The 18891-nt window shown below is 42.4% G+C and overlaps 1 protein-coding gene across 1 annotated transcript in view; it reads right to left on the reverse strand.

Annotated features, from left to right (window-relative positions):
• CASTOR2 (cytosolic arginine sensor for mTORC1 subunit 2) overlaps positions 1 to 16316 on the reverse strand; it is a gene marked incomplete at both ends in the record, with an annotated part of 123676 nt that extends 107360 nt beyond the window's left edge. Inside the window, one exon of the mRNA XM_082008651.1 lies at positions 16204 to 16316. Coding sequence (XP_081864777.1) covers positions 16204 to 16316 — 113 coding nt within the window. The remainder of the gene's footprint in view (positions 1 to 16203) is intronic.
• Positions 16317 to 18891: the final 2575 nt, after the last annotated feature.

The following is an 18891-nucleotide window of genomic DNA, read 5'->3' on the forward strand; positions in this document are numbered from 1 at the left end:
AAACACTGGTCAAGCTTAACTACCAAGTCAGCTATATTTCAATACAAACAGTAAGGTAAATCATTACAGAGTAGTTATGCTGTATTAAAGTACACACTGGCATTATTTTATACCAGGTTTTAGGCTTTCCAATTCAATTCTATTCAATGCTATTTATTTTTTTAGCAATGCTTTTCAACTTAGTACAATGCAAAACATAGTTAACTGGTACAACCTTGGAGTTCAGACTGAATGGCATTTGTTGGCCCTAAAGCAATTGAAGCCAATAAAACAGGGTTTATTTGCAGCAAGAAACTACCTGAACAACTGTTTTCAAAGGAAGACAGCAAACTCCTGGACAAGTGTGAAACATTCCCATGGAAAAGAGAAAGCCACACCTGTGAGCTTCAGGTTCCTTATTATGAAACCCGATATTGGGGACAAGACATACTTACTCATCATTTTTCTTACTTCTTGCTGCCAGAAATAGGTGATGCATTTGAAGTAAACACAAAGCTAAGTCTCTGTAGAGACCACCATTCCACAACCACCTGATCTTTCTGTTTGTTAGCAGACACTGGACCTAAATTTTTCAATACTATACACAAAGACATATATAATTTGAGCCAGAAAAATACTGCCATAATTGACAAGAATAGGTGCGGCCAAATGTTTTCTCATGCGGTTCAGAGATATCACAGTCAGGCAGCATCTTCTCAAAACATAACGAAAGATGACACTCCATCAGACAGCATAGATGTGCCAGGCAATAAATCTTGCAGCAGAAGGCTCCTTCCTATTTTAATTCTAGCCATCACTGATCAAGAGATACAATTGTCTTTCTCAAGACAGACACAGAAGAGGCGAAACCAAAACAAACACCTCAAGTAACTGAAAAAATATAGAAATGCTCAGGGTTTCATTTAAATCCTGGTGCACTCGTTCTGATCTAATAAAATATCACACACAGACCTCCCCCAACACCCCCCCCCCCCATTTGCACAGTTCCTGAGATCAGTAGATACTATCCTGCAGCTGCTACACTACTCAGAACAGCAAGGAGGTTTGCTTCAGTTGTGCACATCCATCTGGTTTCCCCCTCCCCTTTTAATAGAAGCATCATTTCAGCCCCAGGCATGGAACAGGTTGGAGATCTCCCCTACCATGACTTGCATATCGGTTCACTACTGACCACGAAAAGGTGTCCCCACCGTTTTGGTATTTTGCACTATTCCAGAATCTTTTATCTAAATGTTAGCAAACAAAGCTGCTTTGCAATACTCCACAAGAATGGTTTTTATTTGGCATCTGACCATTGCTGCTGTCAGGGCATGTATGTAGCAGCACAGACTACAAAAAAATCCATCCAAAAACCAGGGTAAACACTTACTCACTTAGTCCATGCCAAGTTCTGTGTTTTACTGGTTACAGCACCAGATTTATCCAAGCTACTTAGTTCAAAGCAACAGATATATCACTGCTGTGTGGATTGGTCTTGAGGTAGGAAGTTTTGGCTTTCCATCCACAGCCACAAAATTAGGCACCTACAAAGTACAAAATAAGATCCCAAAGCCTTGTCCCCAGGTTCTCCAACTACTACGGAAAAATTGAGCAGTCACAGCAGTAAAAGTCAGAGTCAGAAGAGTTTAAAACGTTACCTATTGAAGAACAGATTCAGATATATTACCTAGTAAAATCTATTTGTGTATCAGCGGCCACTTTTCCATCAGAAGAAATGCTGTAAGGCTCCTTCAGTGCTAGCAGCTCAGAGCTCACAAACAACCCTTTGACAAGAAGCCAGCATGCATTCAGCAAGGATATACGGCCTACCAGGACCAGAACTCAAACCAGCTTGCTCCTCCTTCTTGTTCTTCTACAGCTCCCTGCATGCCTGTGGGTAAATCACTCAACCTTCCCGGGCTTGAATTCCACATTTGTGTAAGAGGGATAATCACTCTCTGCTACTACAGAGAACCATTGTCAAGCTACATTTACTAGTGATTGACAGGAGCCTAGGTACTACAGACAAGCACCTCAAAAATCTCCCTCTGCCCCAAACGCTTTATGAAAAACAAACGTTCCTTAAAAAGCAGGCTTCAGATGCAGTTCCCTAGTAGTTCTCTAAGAACATAATTTAACAAAGACTCTACAACTGTGGGGGAAAAAAAAACCACAACACAATTTGACAATGTCCTTTCAACTTGACATTTAAAAAAACTACATGCACAATTACATATGATAACGACAAAAAAGAGAACAAAAAAGGTGGGCAATATTGTTCCTTCTAGCTTAAAAAAAAATTTATAGTGCACTCAGTTTGCCAGTTTAATAGGTGATGTGACAGGTCCTTAGTTCATCTTGGGACAATTTGAGAACAGAATGATTAGCAGCGGTATGATGACAGTGATCACTAGCTGGTTCCTGGAGAGCTGGTAAGTTATTAAGCTAAACAATGCATCACTATTATGAGCAAGTCAGTGCACTAACTGTAATTTCCTTGAAAGCTGAGCGGTGCATGATTATACTTGTCCACTCAGACTCCCTGCTGGCAGCTCCGTATTCTGCTATTGTTCTGAGCTCTAGAGTCTCCCCAGTGCCCAGGATAGAGCCGTGTGAAAATGTACTCTTCATATTCAGCCTTCGTTGTGGCAGCTGTCATCTAAAGGATACCAGGAAGAGAGACATTCTCAAACCTGAAGCACAGCTACTATAGCCCCTAAAAACATGTGGTTTTGTTTGTCAGCTACCCCTCATTTCTAGCTGAGGCCATTTCCATTTCAGGAGTGCTCTGACTGTGGAACACCACATATATACCTACAAATATATTATATGCATACATACATATATATGTGCATTTATGTGTATTAAAAAAACATGCACACATAGAAGTACATTTCTGTTTGTTTTCTTTATGAGTCTCGGGAAGACTGCTGTTATTACTGGAAGCTCAAATGGACATCTTTCAACTCTCGAGGTATAAGCAAAGATGACAGAGCACACCTCCACTAACAAACCTAGACAAACTACAAACAGAAAAGGTAACTGAAAAAGAAAGCAGCAGCTGGATGACAAGGATTTCATGTGGCTAATACAAACACAGATTGGAAACATGGCCTTCATCTGTCCTGCCGAAAAGAGGCAGTTTAGTGGTAGAGACGCTGCAGGACCTGGAAAAAACAGAGTCAGGTCCTACTGCAGACCTGCTTTGTGAGCTGGATAAGCCACTCGCCCTTCTACGTGCCTCAGCGTCTTCCTCTGCAAAGAAAGTCAGCAGCATCTCCCCACCTCTCGGAGGTGCAGCCAGTACGCGCCGTACCGGGTGATCCCCGGAGCACACGAGGCCTGCTGGCTGCAGGGATTACTGCTGCACAGTGGGGCAGTGCAGGGGCCTGATGCTGCGCTGCTGGAGCAGTGGTGTAAAGCAAGTCCCTAGTCCCTGTGGTTATGTGAAGAGAGAAAAAACAGAGACACGTCCATTTTGATTCCCTAAATGAATTCTCAGAAATATATCTTCACTCATGCCTGCATGAACAGTCACACTAAGCCTCCCCTCCCTTTAGTGCATTTTTACCATGCTCTTGTCCTGAATGTCGTCAGCTAATCTGTCCAGGAGGCAAAATTTTTAAAATCCCTAAGTGTCTTCCCCTCCAACAGCAACAGACATTTCAAAGTGTAAGCCCCATTGGCTTCCAATGAGCCTTGGGGTGCCAAGTGCTTAAGTCGTTTTTTTTTAAATGGGATTTAGGTGATTCTGAAAATATTATCATGTACCTCACATTAGATTTGATATAAAGTGAACATTAAGTGGGAAGAAAACCTGACACTGAGAACATTTGACAAGTGTTTAAAAGGTAGGTCCTAATTCATTTTAAACTTTGTTTTATGTAAGACTCGTTTAAGGAGCACCATGAAATTCTTTCATTGTCCATTTCCCTGTGCTGATCCTGCAAGGAATATATAGTCAGTAATATGTTTAAACAAGCCAAGGAAAAAGTACCGCTCTATTTTGAATGCGGGAACCGTTCTATTCCTGTCACTGAGTTTTTTCAAACCCAAGTAAAAAGGAAAAACTGTTACTGTTGGAATTAAAAACACAAAATGAGCAAATGTAACATTCAAAACATGATACTAGTAACACATGTAGGATAAGTCTGCCCTGTAGTTTTGAAAAAAGTTAACACAATTGCTATTTGCATACTTCATACCCTCACAAATAAATTATTTCAATCCCTACAACAAGATTTCATCATTGGACCATCCTCCTGGGCAGCAAAGAACGGTGAGAAGTCAACCATTTCTGCTCCAACTCCAAAATTAACCATCCTGTAGCTGCACCACTGCAACTGCCTGTGAGCCTGAGCCATAAATATAGCCAAACTGATTTGGCTTCAAATGTGCGGGTTTTGTCTGGGGTTTGTTTTTTTTTTCCCCTGAACTTGGATCACACTCAGCAAGTTAACAGCAACTTCCACAGCACCAGAGAGGGAACTGTTGACTTGGGGCCAGGAATTTCATCAACTGCTTCGCTATGATCCTCCAACTGCACCCTCAGTCATCCAGCCAACTGAGACTGCACCTAAAGATAGAGCCATTAACTGTTCTAAGTACTGTGGCCATCTACGAATCGCTAACAAAACGGCATGGTCATCTTCCAGTCAGCAGGAACTCCAAAGGAGATAAACAGCAGTAACATGCCATGGAAGGCTATCAAACATGGATTAACAGACAAGGATGTATCATTTTAAAGCCTCAGTGATACACTATAAACATAAAGGAAAATTAATTTAAAGCATATGCTTATGTACATCTCAAAAGGACATAAAAGTTACATGAAGCATTTTACACATACATGCACATACTATTTATAATTTCTGACTTTTTTTCTGTTTTCTTCTTATCTACCTATAATTAGGTCATTATCACCTTTACAGTGAGACAGCCATTCAAAATACACTGCTTCACAAGATCATTAAAAGCTAATAGATTACCATATTGTTTTGGGACTATTTCATATTTAAGTCATTGCCTAAGATTACAATTCAAACACCATCTGAATGAACAAAGCCATTCAAACGGGTATAGGACACACAAAGTCCTTTCACACTAGTCATTCCAGGCTAATTTCACACTCCCGTGCAAAGGAAAAGTATTTCTGGCCTGTCACAGCATAAGAGCTACCAGGGGATAGCTCAGTGATTTGGCACAAGCCCCTCCCTTAGACTTTTATTCTTCCTCAGACACTTCCCTACATACACAGAGCGCTTGTCCTGGGGTCAAGCCTCAGCATCCCGGGGTTGCAGCACTGTGATGGGTACTGTGACAAGGCATGAAGCCAACAAAATGACTGTAACATACAGGAACTATGAGAACCACTCAGAAGTGCAGAACCTTGGGATAACTTGATACCAATATGAAGACTACAGAGAAACCTCTTTCATATAGTGTGGTTTCATCACATGACTGCTATTACAGTAGGATTTCAGAAACTTTACAATAACCAAAGCACAACTTTTACTGCAGGGCATCCACCACACACTACCGCACATTGAAGTCAAACCAAGTGACATTTGGACTTCATGCCATTCTGATACTTTCCCTTACTTATGTCAAGAACATAACTAAAACTCCTTTGTAGAGGGCTTGAGTAGAAGTAGCTTCATTAGTCTTGTACATCCACCTAGCATCGTTACAAATTGTAACTCAGCTGTCTGCACTGGTACAGAAGTGAGTACATACCCTTTTCCAAGGCAAGCTTTACTCATACCCAGCTATGGAATTTTTTGCCTTCCAGTTTGTTTACAGCTTTTTTTTTTTTTTTTACAGTTTACAGCCCATAAGCAGTTTCACATGAAATGCTCACAAAGAAACATAAAGGACCAATAACTTACTGCAGTAGACAGTTTCTCTTCCATAACAACAGTTCTCTCCAAAACTAAGAGGTTGTACAATCTCACTCTTAAGTTCAAAAAAAAGCCACTTTGACCTGTTTAAATGAAACATTCACACATTATAATGCTATTCGGAAACTAAAGCCAAATGGAGCAAAGCATTACAATGTCAACAAGGTCAGCAACGTGTTAACACAGACGACAGCAAAGCTCCATGCATGGCCTTAAGTACAAGATCGAACTGGACAAAACCCTGAGCAACCTGCTGCAGTTAGCTGCCCTGAGCTGAGGGGTTGGTCTAGATGATCTTCAGAGATCCTTCTCAACCTCAGCCATTCTGTGAAGATCTGCTATTTTCTAATTTTGTGACAACAGCATGGTACCAGGCTTAGACTGAGAACAACACAAAAAGGTTAGGCCATTATGGCATTAACTGTCAAAGTCCTGCCTGAGGCTCCCATGCTCATTCACCCAGCCAGCCCTGTGCCTTGTCATCTTCTATTCCTCTTCCCCCCACCTTGCTCCCCTCCAGAAAACCATAAAGCCTTCTTTGGTCAAGATGAATTCTCGCTAACCTCTTCTGTGCTTCGCCAAAATTATACTTGTCTAGCAAAGTGGTTCCCGGCAGCCATCAAACTACTGTTACACCTGTATGCCAGAGACACTGAAAAGGAGACATTTTAAAGAAATTCCACATCAAAAATTATGATCTGGTCTCTAGGAATCGAGTCATGTTGTACATTTGTAACTGCCACTATCTTGCCTGCAGTGCAGGTAACGCAAATCCATTTCATTTTCCAAAATGATGTATTCATTTCTTTTGCACAAAAATTGCTATGGACTGTCTACTCTTAACAAAAACAGTAATCTGTCTCAATTTGTGTCCCCTTAGTCCATAAAAGGTAAGTATTGCAAAAACAGATAGTCCCACCACTCACCGCAGAAAACCATTCACTAACTAGTCTAAAACCTGCAGTAAGCTCAGGAGAGAATGAGCCACAAGAGTATGGTTTCACAGCTTGCTAGCTCAGCAGATGCAAACAAGACATGCATGTTAGAACTCTGCTTGGCTTCTGAAAATGCCAAATGGGTAATAACATGCAACTCAAAACACATCACCTCAGTGTATCATAAACTGTCCTAAATTTACCCCCACAGCAGTGAGAGATAGGTTAATTCTAACTTCCATTTTGCAACCAAGGAGTTTGAACATGACAACAATTAAAAGCACAATTATATTTTAACATTAGCTAACCTGATTTAAAGATATCCGAAATCATTTTTTGAGTGATGGCATCTTAGGTGTAAAGAAGATAATTTAAATAACAATTATCAAAAGCAGTATGTTTGCTGCTGAAACTCCAAAGCAAATTAAACAAGTCAATTGAGGAGAGACCAGTGGCAAAGCAACTGGAATGAGTCCATTTACACAATAAGCCAGATTTTGACAGCAACAGCATCTTCTGCAAGAAGGGAGAATATTTTCCTCATTTCAAGTTACTCAGTTTAGTTCAGAATGATCACTAGTTCATTCCAGGTTGAGAAACAAATTGGGAACTGAAAAAGCAAGTAAACTTGCTTGTTGTCTTCCCGTTTGCAAAGAAGTAGGTACAGGAGGCTGAGATCTACTAGCTCCAACACCTTGACAGGCATAATCTCAAGTCACCATCAGTTTCATTTGTTTAGTACAGGTCACATTACACTGCTTAGTTATAAACACAAAATAGGCTGGGATTTTTTTTTTCCCCCCTCAAAAAAGGCACGTTTAATATTGCACATTAGTTTAAATACAGCAAATGAAAATGTTTGTTTTCTGTGTTATCAAACTCCGATTTCCACCCAAAAGCAGCTTGAAGAAGACCACAACTTATGTAACAAGTCACCCATCTTCAAAAAAGCATAAAAATAAAGACCAAGTAAATCTATGTAAATGTATACAGTTGCTTAGATGCATACATAGTATACCCTTCTCATTATTAAGAACAACCTTTTTTTCTTTTTGCCAATACTACATTTATTTGCAAGTGAGTGTCTCGGGGATTATCAAAAGACAAGAGTCAATCCTTCTTTCGGAAAAGAAATAAAAGCTACAAATGTTAAACAAGATTAACATGGGCCCTTTCAATCAACGTCTCTGACTTGTCAACTTCAACCAACTCACCCTGTAAGACAGGATATCCATGTGGCATCATACTGATCTTTTAACCACAGAACTAGGCTAAATATTCAGGTATCACGAAAACCAGTGCATATCATTACCCAGATTCTGTGACACATAACATTTCTAAAAAGCCTGAACAGAACAAGACAGGGAGAGCCACACCTACATTTTAACTGTTCTATCCATGTCAAAACTTGTAAATTTTCCCCTCCCAGCTTTAGAAATTCCCCCAGTATCATTTTTTTTTTAATTCACCTATTTGAATACTTTACATAAGACTTAAAGGTTGAATTTTACGCTAAACTTAAGCAGTGCAGCTTGCGATACCTTATGACATCTCTAGTATCCTCTGTAACAAGGACACTAAAACTTTGCATGCAAAAAAAAAAAAAGAAGGAACTTTTCATTTACAGTTACATCTTGATCACACATTCACACTTGCAAGAGGCTTGGGTTCCCACTTTATAAACAATCTGTATTGAAAGAATTTGGGTCAAGGACAGCTTAACACCAGTAACAGCCTATACCTCCCTACAGTTACTAGCCAATAAGTAGCACAAATATCTTAAAAACATCTATTCCACAGCATTAACAAAACTTAATTGGACCGCAAAGGTCTGAAAAAAGAAAAATCTTTGCCTACTGAGACATCCCCACAAAAGCATATCTCAGAAGTCCCCAGAAGACGAACAAACAGTTAACTGCCACCATGCAAACTCACCACTTATCTTCTCCGTGTGCCAACTTCGTGCTAAATAGCAACTCTTATATCTCTCAGCATTACTGCTGTAAGCCTTCTGAAGCAGGCTGCAGTTCAGAAGTAGGCTTTTTATTCGCATGTCTAGTAAGGCATATTTAACAGACCAAAATAAGGAAGTCTGTTCTGGTCAGTGAGGAAGTTTAGGCATTCACTGCTTTTTTGGATGTGAAAATAAAACTTTATCAACCAGTACAAAATGTTTATTATACATCCAACCACAAAAATGAGATCAGAGTCTCTGGTTCCATGGTCAGCATACTAAAACTTTGTGCAGCAAGTCTGAAAGTAACAAGGAATTGTACAGTCACGAAACAGGCTTGATCAATCTTTACTTCTCTTGTGCCATAATAAAACATTTTTGTCTGTTGTTTTCTCTCTTAACAAATATATATCTTAGTTAGCAACACAAAACCAAACTGAGCGGGGGGTGGGGGGGGAATCTTTTTACTCTGAAACGATAACTGCAAGTTACAGGCTTTGCGCTGTTGATTCTGAACTGCAATGAATGGAGTTATTTTGGAGTTATTTCCTCACGTTCCTGTTCTATAATTCTTCCTTTACCAGCCTTCAGCTATCAGCAGATCAGAGCTGGAGTTTACTCTGGAGTTGGTAGTAAACAAAAGAACAAATCTGCACTGTTTCCTCTGAAAAAAAGAAGTTGTAGCCCTTGTCCAAATATATTAAAACATTGAAACATGCAGGACGATTAAGGAGTTGTGTATTAAATAAATGAGGTAGTGTGCTCAACAGATTAAAAAAAAAGGAGAGAATTAAGTGGAAAGATTTACATATTTATGGAGCACAAACAAGGCATTGTCAAATAGTTTCAGCCATCAAATGGAGCCTAATTTAAGTTATAACTCAGTGGAAGGAATAGCCTGTGGATTCAAACTACTGTGTTAATGAACAACTCGGCTGTTACTTCTTGATGACGAATGCACAATAATCATACTTTGCCTTAACAGAGCTGCAACACATTTGCTCTACTGCTGAAGCCTAAGAGCACCCAGCTTGCAGGGGGAGCCATCTAGGAACTAATAAAAGCCACCTTTTCCATTTAAATATTGACTTTCATCTGAAAGTAATAAACAAATATTCAGCTGAAGGGATTTTTAATAAGTTACATGGCAAAAGATAAATATTTTTTCCTCTGGTTTTAGTTCTCAGATCAACATCAGTGGGCACCAGTGTTTTTTGTGTTACGTCACTGGTGTTGTACCTTATCCCCAGATGATGCATGACATCTATGCAACAGCTCTGCCAATGGATGGAAATAGCTTAGCATGGGAAATAAAGAAAAACAACTGGCCCACTACAAACTACAGCCAGGTATTTATTTATTTAAAAGGCAAATGTCCAAGTTCAGACAAGAGGAAGGAAAAAAAAAAGTCTTAAAAAAGTGAACAGGCCTGTTAAAACATGCAATATTTAAACTAACGTTTCTTCAGCACACAGTGCTCCCTAGCATTACACTGTGGGTTTGACCTGGTACTTCTGTTCCACCTTTTGCATCTTATTTAGTTCCCAAGCACTCCTGTCAGCTTCTGACTTGGCATCAGCCTTAGCCTGATGGGACCACATGGTAGGTTGAGGACTGCATGACAGCACTGCCAGGCAAAGAAAGATGTAAAATAAGGCAGTGGCCCACTGGTCAGCCCGTGTGCCAGAAGCAGAAAAGAAAGGGAAATAATAACAACATTTGTAGATAAACAGCGAGAAACCATCAGGAAGGAAACCTGCTCTTTCCAAGGTTTAATGTATTAAACCATGGCAGAACATTCTCACAGCCCAGCGGCAGCTGAAACACCCAGCAGCCCTGAACAAAAATTGATGACATTCACAGTAGAAGATCTTATGCCCTTTGTTAGCCCAAGCAAGTAACTTCTATTCTCTCTCCTCATTTATCTTATTCTCACCATCTCTTGCTCATCCTGAATATCCACCAGCAAGTTCAGTACCATACATGCACGTGGGAATGCAAAGAAGGCGGCAAAGTGCTTTGGGGAAGGGCAAGCAGGCAGCTTTAGCCATGAGGCTTCCCACTGCTCCAGCCTCCTGTGATGTCTGGAGATCAGTGGTCAGTCCTTCTGTAACAGATGGTCATCAAGTCAAACTAAAAAAGAAGTCCCCAAACCTCAAATATCACACACACATACACCCCTGGGGAACAAAAAAAAAAAAAAAAAAAGAAAAAAGAAAACATTTGGGAGTCTTTGCCACACCAAAAGAAAACACGAGCAACCTCTTTTAGATGAGTAAACATTGCCTTATAACCTGGCAAAAGCCTTTATTCATTGGTCTTCCTAGGACATCCAGGATGGAGAAGCCAAGGAGAAAAAAGAAAAAAGGTTTTAACAACAGTAGTAACTTGCCTTTGCCAGATGATCATCCAAGGTTGCAAACCAATCTTTATTTTATAAAAGAGCATAAATGACATCTGTTTCTCTGAGGTCATACTAAAAGAAACAGAGGACTGATCTGTTGAACATCCTCAAATGATGCATAGATACATTTTAAGCACTTGTTCACTCTATTATGCTCTGAAATCCAAAGTAGACATTTTATTACAGTATCTCCAATTTCAGGACACCTAGACAGTAAACAAGTAATCAGGGAATGAGAAACACTTATATTAATAGCAACAACACACTGTTCGTAAGTAGAGGTGTCAACTATTACTAAGCAAAAGGGATAGATTACCAAAAACACCATCACAAACTTAACAAAGGTAACAAACCTAGCTCCATTATTTGTTGAAAGACCAAAGAAAATCCAGATTATTCAGTACAGTTTATCATTGTTTACTTCTTGCTACAATTTTATTAGAATGAGTATTTTTAAGCACCTTTCCACTCTGAGAATGCCTCCCACCTCCAAGAATCCCATGGTAGAGGCAGCATGACAAGCAGCGTCAAACATGGGCAGAGCCCAGCCTGCCTCTTCCACCCTATGCAACTTCCCTGGGAAGCATCTCACTCGCACAGCCAAATCTGCAAGCTTGCAAAGTGCCTGTAATTCTGCTTCAAGTCACCAATAGACACAAACTGCATCTCCAGAAGAAGACCTGAGCATCTCGGAAAAGAAACCAGAATGACAGATGCTTTTGAAACGGCTGCCTTAAACACTTCCGTGATCAAGGTCTCATCCACTACACATGCAGAACTTGTTCTTTCTCTTCAGCATGCTGAAATAATCATCATCTCAAACTAAAAAGTATCAGAAAACTCTCAGTTAGATTTCAAAATTTGTGATGCTAGACACGACTTACAATTATTTTAACTGCCCAGCCCTGTGAACAAACTAACCTTTCAACTTCATCCTGGTTATAGCCAAATACCATTAGAATTTAAACAATACCTTTCTCCCTCAACCACTGTATTTCACTGTTTACCACCCAATCTTTATATTAAGTACCAGAACAGAGAGGGGAAAGGCTACCTGTTAACTCATTGACTCCAGATGTTCAAGGGTCTACGAAAGCATTACCCAGAAAGCAGGCTAATTACATTATACAGATACAGTGCTCGGAAAAGCCCTGACCCCACTTTTTTCTCCAAGACTTAAACTCTCCATATATTTTTATATACACTCAAAAGCCAAGGTCAGGCTCACCTTCCTTCTCCCTACTGCATGCACTGGTGGCTCAGTGCAAGCATTATGCAAGACTGTCCTTCCTCCCCCTCCATTCACATTTAATTCCTATGCAGTAGAAGGAGATGCAATTAAAAACATTTTGCAATTGGGGGGGGGGGGGGAATCAAGACAGAAGTGTAGCAGCACATTAGTATGACTATCAAGTCCTCAAGCAGGTTACTTGTGGCACATCACCCAATAGCACAAGATGGTTTAATTCTGACCAAGGAAGCAGAAAGGAGCCAACTTTGGTGGGAGGGAAGCTGTTCTTTTTGCAGCACACAGGGAGCTGAAGGTGGGAGTTTACAGAGAAGCAGAGTTCTCTGCCACAGAGAACTAACATTTACAGAGGCAGGTACAAAAGAAAACAGACACTACGTTAAAACCAAGCACACTTGTTATATTTACATGAACACACGGCACACCTTCTGAATAGGTGAAGATCCTTCACACCAAAGACCTCTCAAACCAAACACAGACATAACACAATCAGTAAAACACTAGGATGATGATGACAGCAATAGCAAAAAGATTAGACACATGCAAATCTTCAACCCACAACTAAAAATTACATGGATCGGATCCTCCACTAGGGCGCCTGGCAGAGCTCAGCTGAAATGAAGAGGTCTGCACTTCTTTACACAAGCAAAGCACCAAGAGCGCACGGCTCAATGTAACTGCTTAGGAGTTTCACTATTATTTATTTCTGGACTACCTATCCTAATGCAACTTTGCATAAAATACCTCATGCCTAACTTAAAGTTATGATTAATAGTGTTTTTCTTTCAGCTCAGTTCAGCTCACCTTTTTATTCACTACTGGTCTCACCTCTTCACCTCGTTAACTGCTTTCTTGCTTCTGGCCCTCGGAATAGTTCCAAAATTGCTGTTCTTTGTTCAAAAAAATACTGCTATTATAAGAGAAGCTAAATTAAAGGACTCATGTCATGAACAAGGGCAGACTGAAAGTGGCAAAAGGCCGAATAAAAAGAGGGAGATTTGTTACTTTTCCTTCCCAAGAGGATTAAGAAAAACACACAAGATTTAAAAAATTGTTCCAGCCCTTTCCCCTAGTGTATGAGAACATGAAAGAGACTCCAATACTCCCTCCAGATCACTTCTCAGAAGAGCCTATGTAAAATTTTTAAAATTTCTTGCATGACTAACATAAGGATGCTGACGACGTCATTGCCACCTCTCTGGATGACATCTATCCCACAATCATTTTTTACCACCAGCCTTGCAGCACAGGTAAAAACTCTCTTTAAGGCCTCACTGGGAAAAATGTAGGTGGTGTAAGTAACTGGCATCTTGTTCTCTCAGCAGAAAAGATTAGCAGGGATGTAGGCCACCTTCCCCTTTCATCCCCTCAAACGGTCCTTTTCAGATGGGGTGTGGCTGGGAGGAGAGATTTGTCTTGCGCCCATACAAAAAGTTGTTGTTCTTCTGGGCCCATTCACATCTTAAAGGAGGAGGAAAAAGAAACAGCGGGATCATAACTTTATGAGAGTTACATCTCCCAGAGACCCTCACATTCCTCATACACATGGTGTTCATCAGAGCAGAAGGTCCATGGGGCAGGGACCTTGTTTGCCTCGGGGCATATAAAAAGCACATAGGAGAAAGGAATATTTCAGTACTATCAGTTGTTTTAAGAATCACACAAATAAGCTTTCCCTTCTCTCCCCTACATCTCTACTGTCTGCAAAAAAACAACAAAACAAACAAAAGAGAAATAAACAAAAGTTTCCCACGCCAACAAACCTTTCCACAAACAGTTTTTGTTCCTGACCAGCAAGATTCCATGAAAGCTAGCAAAAGGTTATTGATACTGTGCATGAAAGGGCCAGACACCACAGTGACCAGAGGCAATACCAACCTGTCAAGTGCTGCACCCAAATGCAGAACAAGGTATCACACCCCAGAGGTCTTATCTTCCCATCCCAACCCCTTCACAGCTCTCTAGTGTTGAAGATGTGAAATGTAGGGTGAAACAAAGAGACAACAGGACTGAACTTAAAAAAAATAATAAAGAAAAAGAAAAAAAATACACCAAAACCCAGCCTATGCATTAGGAGTGACAGATTTAAAGATTTCACTGTTGATGTTAATGGTGACATTTTCAGCACGGGAAGAAGAGCAACAACCCCTCCAAAAAACCACTTTTCAACAAGCAATCACTTTCAATTTTAATGCAACAACACATTAAAAATAGAAATTTAAGACTGAACAGCCTCTAGCGCCCTGTTGAGTATTCAGGGACAGTAAACAAGGTGCTGATATACTTTACACTGTGAACAATGTTAGTGGTGAAGCCAAATGGGACGAGCCCCAAATCAGAGTGCAATTTCAATGCATAAAGTTTAACTGTAAGATAAGGGACTGTAATCAAATTACAGCACAAATAGGTCCATTCATCTGTAAGCATTATCACAGAGAGAGGACTGAATTACAGCTTGGAATAAAACAATTTAAACAATAAAAAGAAATTTATTGTCTATTTATTATTTTCCTACTGCCAAAGAAAATTTCCCACCTTCCTAGGAGAATGCTATCTGAGACGAATCTGGGGAGAAAACTGAAATACTAATTACCAGGCTGGAAAAACAAGAAGAGTTTGAGTTGTGTTATTTACATTCCCATTCCTCTTTCTGAATAGAGCAACAAAGTCAACAAGCTAAGTGAAGACACAAGAACATGCATTTGCAATTCAAGCTGTTTTCCTGCGAAAGGCCTAGGCAGCTTATATACATTCAACAAACAGGCCACAGTATTTTTTTTTCTCTCCCTAAAAAAAAAAAAATTCTTACAGTACTTTCCACTGCATTTTTCTTCCCCCCCAAGCTATCACAATCTATATTACTCAATAGCACAATTTTTAAAGAGAACCAAGTGCAAGGCATGTCTTTCCCCTCATCCTCCTCCAATTTGGCATCATTAAAAAAAGCACCTTTTAAAACAAACACGCGTGTGGACGATTCGCTCTTTCAGTGAAGTGCTGCAAAGAACAACCAAAGGGGGGGGGGGGAGAGAGCGAGAGGAAAAAAGAAGCCCCACCACTGCTCCTCCCGTCGCTGTTTGCTGCCTTTGTTGCCCGGCGGCCCCCACCTGCCCCGCTCCCCCGGCCGCGGCAAGCCTCCCGGGGTGCCTGGCACGGCGCGGGGGGGCCCGACGTCCAGCGCCGAGCCCCACCACCAGCTCGCAGGCTGGGGATAGGGGGTTGGGGGACAGGGCAGACCCAAGTGTCCCCCCTCACCCCCAAAAACCCCTGTCCTCTGGCGAGGAGGGTTCCCCCTTCGCCCCAGCACCCTGACTTCTTGAAAAGGGGGTGCCCTCACCCACCCCGGATCCTGCACCTTTAACAAGGAGGGTGTCCCCCCACTCCAGCACCCTGCCCCTCTGCAGGAAGGAGCGTGCCCCCTTCCCAGAAGGATGCCACTCACCCAGGACCCTGCCCCCTTGCAAGGAGGGGTGTCCTCCACCCCAGTACCCCGCTTTCTTTCCAAGAAGGAGGGCGCCCCCCACCCCATCAGCCCACCCCCTTGCAAGAAGGCGGCTGCCCTGCCGCCTCGCAAGGAAAGCACCCCCCACCCCAGCCCCTTCGCAGGGGCGGACGGTGCCCCCCACTCCAGCACCCTGCTCCTCTGCAGGGTGTCCTTCCAGCACCCGGCCCCACTGTAGCAAGGGGGGATAACCACCCCGACACCCTGCCCCCTCGCCAGGAGGGTGTCCCCCAACACCCTGCCCCCTCTCCGGGAGGGCGCCCCCAGCCCCAGCACCTACCTCGTCTTGGAGGACAGGAAAGCAAGTTTGATTAATCCATAGGTAAACAACTGGATGCTTTCCTTGGCTATGCTGGCCACTCTGAGCCTGTGCTCTAGGATGTGCAGTTCCATCTTTTCCTCTTTCTCATTTGTAGTTCATCTATCCCTGGGGTTTATTTTGTGTTTTTGAATGGGGAGGGGGAGGGGGGCTGTTATTGTCGGTGCCTTTTTTCCCCCCCCCCCGGCTCCTTCTCCTCCTTCCCGGCTGCGGGGGTGGAGAGGGGCAGGCAAGGGGCGATGAGGAAGCAGAGGGTGCAAAAGTTGGACGGGGGGGAGGCCGGCGGGGCGCGGAGCGGAGGGAGCCGGCGGGGCGGCAGCGCAGCCCGGAGTGCCGAGCAGCTGGTGCTCGCTGGAACAAACAACTTGCCACTCAACCGCGGCCCGGCGCGCCTGCGCGCCGCCCCGCGGCATGCCGGGACTTGGAGTCCGTACCGCCGCCGGACAGGGCAGGACGGTCCGCCCTACGCTGGGGAGGGGGCCCGGGTAGTCCCCCCCGCACCGGCCTCTGCCTTCAGCTGACATTCTGACCCGTCACTTAACAAAATATCAGGGAAATTTATTGCAAATACTTGTAAGCCACCAGCCCTTCTGGTTATTATTATTCATGTCTTTCTATTTTTTTTGTTTAATTTTCATTGCACCTATCACTCGACTAGGGCAGCGGAGGCACAGAGGGCATCTGGAATATCTTTCACAACCCAAAAACCGGCAGAAAGGACAACTTCAGAAGTTTTCATTAGCAGTAGGGAAACACTCGAATCTTACCCTGTTTATTCTCCTGCGTGGCAGGCAGGGTGTCCTCCTCTATTTCCCTGCGCAGCAAAAACAAAGTGGAAAAAAAACAATTTGCATTAAAGTATCAGAAGTAAAATTGCAGTTGTTAAGAACATAAAAGCAGCCTTGTGTGTATGACAGTCGGTAATGTCGGAAGGGTGAACGGCCTGTTCATTCCAGTCCTTGCCCCATTCCCCAACCAGGAGGTGGAAAGGGAGGTTGGAACGGACGGTCCTTCAAACCAGCACCCCAGGAATGGGGGCTGCTCTGCCACCAGCAGTGCTGCAGGGCTGGCACCAAGACACTTGACCCCAGCCACCGTGTTTGTGAGTACCAGCTCCTTTGTGCAGAGCCCCACTGACACCACTCAGACTAAAACAAGAATTAAATTCAGGCTTGGGGTATTCTTAAAACAGGACTTGGGCCATAAACTTGATTTTAGCTTCTGTGCAGGGCTCCCTCTGACTTCAGATCACACTGCTTATGCCGTGAATGATGACAACAAAAATACTACCTAGATCACTACGGCACTTTTCATTAGTATATCTCAAATAGGCTTTATAAAGACCATCAATAGCAACCCTTCTGTTCTACTCATGGGGAAACTGAGGCACAGGATGTGTCCAAGGGCACAAGATCAGAGCTCAGTTATCCAAGCCCCACTCCAGGCCATTCCTGTTCCCTATCTGGAAGGAAGAGCTTCTGCAGTTGTAAATTAAGTTTTTTTGTTCTTGTGGCAGAAATCCCTTGAACCCAGGGATCCTGGAGACAAGCTTCTGAAACTAGGATTTCCAAACTGTTTCTATCCTGTTAGTTCCCACTGGATGGCTGTATCTCCTCTGCACATGTCTGTTCTTCCTCTGCCTTTGGCCATACTTCTGAAAGGCTGTCTTAATTTTGTTATATCCCAAAAGGAAAAACTTGAAATCAGAGGCATTGTATCCACAGTTAGTCAAAATCATTCAGAGGAAAGGCAACAAAGATAACACGTCAAATCTCTACTTAATTTTTTAAGAGCCTTTAAAAACTGAGAAGATGTTTTCCTTCATTGCTTCACACAGAAGTTGAGATGACTGTAGGCATTGCATTTTCAGAAGCTGAAGAGGGTTTTTAATCTGCTTCTACTACCAGTTCAAGGTCTTGGTCTTCAAAGCTTTGAACGTATCTGTGCGCAACTACAAAAAGTGCCTGCGCCTGCATCTACAAATCACAGCTCTGTGTTCCTCCAGGACAGTGCAGACCACAGAGTCCAGAAGGAAGCAGCCAGGGACAATACATGCACCATCAAGGTTGCCGTGAGCTTCCAGAGGAAGTCAGACAAATGTAGTCTGAATCACTTCTAGGAAATGCTGCAAAACTTTCCTCTTTTAAAAGATTTTTTTTTCCATCATAATCAGGGCAACATTCACAACATCAACTCTTCCCCTTCCCACTTAGAGAAAAAATATGCTGCCCCCAAGCAGAGCTTTCTCAACCCAGAGAGGCCAGACACTCCAGGAAGGACACCAGGGATTATGCTATTACCAGTCTAATTACCACAGAAAATGCTTACATGAAACAATGAGAGATGGTAGAACAGATCCAAAGGTAAAATCAGCAGGGACCTTTTGAAGCAAGCAAATCATCAGAGACTTTGTTCTGCCTGCAGGGAAGGACAAAAGAGGCCCCGAGTTAGTCATCTGTATTTACTAAAAAAAGAAGAATCAAGCAAACAAGGAAAAAAAAAATATCCCCCCAAACCCACAAAACACAAAAATACTTCTTCATTTTGTAAGTTTACATCTGGTGCTCTCCAAAATTGCAGTTTCTTTCCTAGGTCTGATCAGCTGCTATCGTTTTCCAAGTCTTTCAAAGAAGGCCTGAAGGCCTCTTC

The sequence above is a fragment of the Phaethon aethereus genome (assembly GCF_964289735.1).
Source record: "Phaethon aethereus genome assembly, chromosome: 19".
In the NCBI taxonomy this organism is placed as follows: domain Eukaryota; kingdom Metazoa; phylum Chordata; class Aves; order Phaethontiformes; family Phaethontidae; genus Phaethon; species Phaethon aethereus.